This window comes from Cyprinodon variegatus, unplaced genomic scaffold, assembly GCF_000732505.1.
Source record: "Cyprinodon variegatus isolate N-32 unplaced genomic scaffold, C_variegatus-1.0 Scaffold440, whole genome shotgun sequence".
Classification (NCBI taxonomy): Eukaryota; Metazoa; Chordata; class Actinopteri; order Cyprinodontiformes; family Cyprinodontidae; genus Cyprinodon; species Cyprinodon variegatus.
In genome coordinates, this window is record NW_015150893.1 from 419,195 (window position 1) to 424,837 (window position 5,643).

At 35.6% G+C, this 5,643-nt stretch overlaps 1 protein-coding gene across 1 annotated transcript in view; it reads right to left on the reverse strand.

The window, feature by feature from the left end:
- The window catches only part of LOC107093678 (AT-rich interactive domain-containing protein 3A-like), a 33,991-nt gene that overhangs the window by 4,986 nt on the left and 23,362 nt on the right, over positions 1-5,643 (reverse strand). Inside the window, exon 7 of the mRNA XM_015388880.1 lies at positions 694-783. Coding sequence (XP_015244366.1) covers positions 694-783 — 90 coding nt within the window. The remainder of the gene's footprint in view (positions 1-693; positions 784-5,643) is intronic.

The window sequence follows — 5,643 nt, forward strand, 5'->3', positions numbered from 1 at the left end:
TGAGTTTTAAAATATCGGCATATCGGATATCGGCCAAAATCCCAATATCGTGCATCCCTACTGATTAATAATCAATTAAACAACAGATTAACAGATTTGCAAAATAATCGTCAGTTGCAGCCCTAAAATAAAACTGAAATAGAAACAAAAAGGAAAAATAACCACTGCCTTTCTCTACAAGAGAAGTACTGTCATGAAATCAAGACTCAAAGACATTTAGACTGATCGAATCTGATGCTCTGTTGTAGGAATCGTGTTTGTGTTCTCATCCTGTTACCTCACAGACTCTTAGCTGCCATCATCAACCCAACAGTTAAGTCTGAGCAACCAGAACGCTAATCGATATCTATTTCAGCTAGAAGCTGATCAAACCTTCTGTCAGATTTAGGCAGAGATAAAGTAGCTCTTATAAACAACACTGTTCTTAAAAAAGACGGATTGCATTTGAAAAGTAGAAGACCAGAAAAATATCTCTCTCTCTCTCACACACAGCTACCAAGCCCCATCGACCGGAAATCCAAAGGTCCAATTTTAAGATTTCTAACTTTTTAAACTCTATAGGCCTGCCACTTCATCACACTGGATTTTATAGAAAAGACATCAAATTGTGTAAAGGACTCAGCACTTGGATGCTGCTATAACTTATTGAGTTTCCTCCCTGCAATTACACCAGCAAATGACCCATCTATTTACCTGTGTAGACAACTCCATTTATTTCTATTGACATGTTGATGCTGTTAATGCCGTTGGTAGACAGGTTCAATGCGGACTCTTGTCTATCATCTGTCAGGAGAGAAAGCACAGAGGGAGAGAGGAAAACTCGATATGAGCATTTAGAAAAAGGAATAGAAAAAGCAGGAGCGGTATTGGGGAGATTTTGGAGAGTGACAGGATAAGAGCTTTATTAAGTGTTAGAGGAAGGAAAGTAAAAACAGGCAGAGTTCAGACATTTGTGTGTGTGAATTATGGATTACCTTTATCATAAGACTTGGACAAATTTCTTAGCCAATTATCAATTAAACAATAGTTTGAAACAGATGAAGCCCAGCAGAGGATAGATATGGTTATAACATCCATATAAAGCGCTATAAGCCAATTAAGAATCTAACTAAATGAAATTATAGAACCTGTGGTATCAACCCTCCTGTAGAATTACTCCCACTGTAAACACAAAATATGCCTATAATTAAATATTTAAGCATATTGTAATAATCAAAAATATATAACCTGAGTTTGCATAATATGATATCAAAAGTCGACTTTCAGGGTCTCTTTCTTAAATTTTACGCTTCCATCAAAGAACAGCACTCCTCTGTTTTTATGCCACACTTTTCCCACAACATAAAAGGATTTTAATGTAATCAACCAATTAATTCTCCAACGTGATCAGATCGGTGTAAAATTAATACAAACAGACAGGTAGATAAAGCTGAATGCTTAATGTCCTGATTATACAGACAGTGGACAGCATTACCCAGCATGCTTTGCTTTGCGCGGACTCCAAAGGTCTTCTCTGCTCTACAGAGGCCTGCTAAGGCGCAGCTCGTCTCCTATTGATTGAAACACAGCGGCTTCCACAGCGGATCCTTTTTGCTTCTTAGCCTTTTTGAAGAAGGTTTTATTTTTCTCTGTTGTGCCGTTTAATGGACACAACTAACAGAATTTACGATTTAGCGATAAGAATATATAGAGATATTAAATACTGTCAATTATTGATTATTTATATCAATCTAAATGACCTTTTCATGACAATGAGAATTCAACAGTGCTTTTATTGCAATCTAACATTGTTTTTTTACGGTTTAAAATGGTTTACAATGGAGACAAAGCAAAGAGGATCACTGTCTGTCACAAAAGAAGCCTTATATCCTGATGTCAATCAGCTCCCTCAAATTTAAACATCCCGGCTACCATAACCTGATTAACAGAAACCAATTAGCCAATTCTAATAATCAAATATCACTTTACCACTGGCTGAAAAACCCACTGGTTTAATTTAGCAAAAAGTCTTCTTTAAAGAGTATTTGGCTATCAGATTATTAATTAAAAAATAATTGACAGATGAATCATTTTGCAAAATAATCTCCGATTTGTAAAAATCCAATTATTACGGACAGCTGACAGCCTTTGTCGTACCTGGATCAATATAACCGGGTACACCATCATACATATTTTGTGCCCAAATTGTAATCCTAGCCTAATTAATTCCTTTTTTATTGAGTTACATTTAAACTTAAATCTTGATTAATCAATGAAGGGAATAAACAGGGGAATCTAAACGCAATTTGAATCAAATATTTGGTAAAATCTTTTCAAAATATACATTTTTTTATTTTTTACTGAGCTAAATCACTATGACTGACTTGCTTGTAGTAAGAATCATTCTTATATTTTAGGCTAATACTGCTGCCTTTTATGAACTAAATTTATGGCACCTTTGGGTTTCCATACTTGTTCCGGTTTTCTGCAGCTGCTTGCGTGGCATTTGAGATTTGAGCTCAGGAAATGTTATGGTTAAAACCTTTCTTCAGTGGCTGAGGTTCTACAGCAGGATTGTTTTATTCACTTAACTTAACCTCCCCCCTTTGTCAGGATCATGGTTCTAAGGACTGACCTAATTGCTAATTTCACTCACCTGCCTAACTCAGCCCGGTTTCCAATTTATACTCACCTAATCCACCTGCTCCTGCTTCTATATATATACAGCTCAATCCCAGCTATCAGGGCCAAATCGTTGAGTTTGAGACTCTCCATTGGACTCCTGGAAATCTGAATCAGCCTGTTCCTTTTATGTTCTGTTTCCCTGACCTGGCTCGGACTCTAATTTTCTAATTTAGACTCATAGCCCGAATTACTAAATTGGTGAAAGACGACTGGATTTTTGAGAGCTGGTTTCAGGAGTCTAACCTTTTAGGAAAGGGGCTAAAACCCTGGTCAGTAAGCAAATTACAGTTATAATCATTCAACTGATGATAAATAACTAGCTTTACCCTTCATTTGAATGACCTATTAATTAACTAACTGCTATTTCTAGTTATTTAATATATTCACAATCTTCTGGTAAGCTGGCACAACAGACCAGTCCTGATTATAACTTCATAAAGCAAAGAAACACAACTATGGAGGACCCGGAAAGCCACTGAAAAAAAAATGCAACCATTTTAAATTTAACATCTAAATCATATTCAATTGTGAAGTCAGTTGTATGATCATACAATTAGAAATCCGGGATGAAGACTACTGTAATCCTTTTCTTGGTTACTCATCCATTCACACTGAGAGTGGTTCTGGTCCTGCTGAGGTTTCTTCCTGTTAAAAGCAAGTTTTCCTCTCCACTGTCGCTACAAACATGCTCAGTGAGAGGGATTGCAAAGAGTCAATGTGTCCTCGCAATCAGCCGGTTTTCCTTAGAAATATTTTAAAGAATATGATTGTGCTACCTGTATAAATAAATGTAATATTTTCTAATGAAAACTTTTCTCTGTGTGTCTCTCCAGGTTGAAAGATTAATTATATGGTCTCCTATAATATATGATTTTTAATAAACTCTCTAACATGGAATCATATTTTTTTTTAGATATTACTGTTTGAATATTTTATTTCATCAAATAAAAATTTTTGCAACTTAAGTTTTTACATTTTTTTTTTCAGATTTGATGATTTTTTTAATATTTTTTTTTTCAGATTGAGTTTTACGAATTGCATTCTTTTCAAATTGTGTTTCAAGGATCACATTCTTTTCACTTCGGCCAATAAAAGCACTCGCTCTTCAGCATCGAAGATGTTACGAAAAAAAAAATTGTATTTATTTAATTCAATCTGAAATAGAAAAACTTAAAATGAAGATAGATGAACTACTATTTTCCACAAAAACAGACTACATCTGTAGAATGTAAGGTAAATTAATCTCAGCAATATTTGAGATAAATCAATTACAGAAAATCGATGACCAGATGCAGGTAGGCTATACATATAGATCATAGTACTAGGCAGATTTTTATCTATCTGTTCCAGAATTGTAAACATACTGATGTGCTCCTCTGGGAAGCACATCACATTGCCTTTAACTTCCAAATATATATTCTCTGCTATTATCAAATTAATTTTCTTAGCCTTAACAAAGAAAAAGTTCCAGGACAAGGCAGAGCACTACTCTGAGTAAAAGATCAACCTAAAACATCCCTTTTAATGGCACACAGATAGCAAAACAAAGAAACATTTCTGTGAGTGAAACTCATCAGGACCGTCCCAGTATTTGTGGATCAGTACCAGCTGCCTTCACCTTGGTGGCTCCATGGTTTGCAGTATCCTGGCTTGTTTAGTTGTCTAACAAATCCATTAAGTAACAACCGTTACTGTTGATTATCTATCACTCTTCTGATGTCTGGCAAGACAAGAGCTGCAAAAACTTTAAAATTCTTATATAAGCCTCCTAAAGGGCTCCAAATGTATATTATCCCACTATCAAGTGACTAAGTAGGCCTAAATCTATATTAAGCATTCATGATTACATTTTTATTTCCCTTGCAGTGCATCCTAGAGAAAAAAAAACACACCATGTGGCTAATCTGCAGTATTATTTTTCTTTGCATTCATCTGAATTATGGAAATACAATAAAGAAATACATTTTTTGTGTATCGCAGGCTTTGACGCAAATCTTTGTTGTTAGGAATGTTTACGTTTATTTATTGTACAAACTTTTACAGCATTGGAAAGCATCCCTTTTTTTCCATTTTCATGAATTTTGAAGAAGCTTCAGTGAGCCACAAGGGCGGCGCTAAAGTGCGACCTGCAGCTCTGCAGGGCCCCGATCCAGCACTAAAATGGTGGTATCGGTATCAGGGAGTACCGACAAATAGGGTATTGATACCATTTTAAGAGCCAAAAGTTTATTCAACTATTGTCACCCATTCCAGGTAGGCAATAAAAAGTTCTACTGGATTCACTTTGTCTTAGTCTTTTTCCTCCTTCACAAAGGTAGGCAGCAGCCTGACAAAACCATGATGTCAATTATTTTACAACCAAGTAGTCTGCAGTTCTTCATATATACACACACATCAATTTCAAACAGATGGTGTCGATATGGTATCGGTATCGGCCGATACTACACAGCAAGGTATCGGATCGGGGCCAAAAAATGGCATCTGTGCAACACTAGTTATATCTAACCTACACTTGCTGTACACTGGATGTCTGGTTAGACCTAATGTAGGCCTACCTACAGCATAATTCCAGGGGCCTGACCCATTTTGAGACTTTGTCTTTATTTTATTTGTAGATAGCAAATTTTAATCCTGATTCACAGTAAAATGAATATTAAATCTCAAAGTAATTCCACTTTCAAGATGGTAGTTTTGTGATTTAAGTAAGATTGTAGTTCACTCCAGTTGATTTTTTTAAAAGGTTTTTTTAGGGGCGAGGAAACTAAACATAGTTGCATCCATTCGACTGTGGTTTAAACAACATCCTGCTTTCAAAATCAGAGTCTGTGGCACATTAGTTGTGGTCTTTGTTCTGTTTTATCGTTCTTTTCATTTCTTCTGTTGGGCATTTTGAACATTCAATAATAAACAAATAAACAACAAATTAATAGGGATGCACGATATAATCGGCCCCCTATCGGTATCGGCCTTAAAACTGAA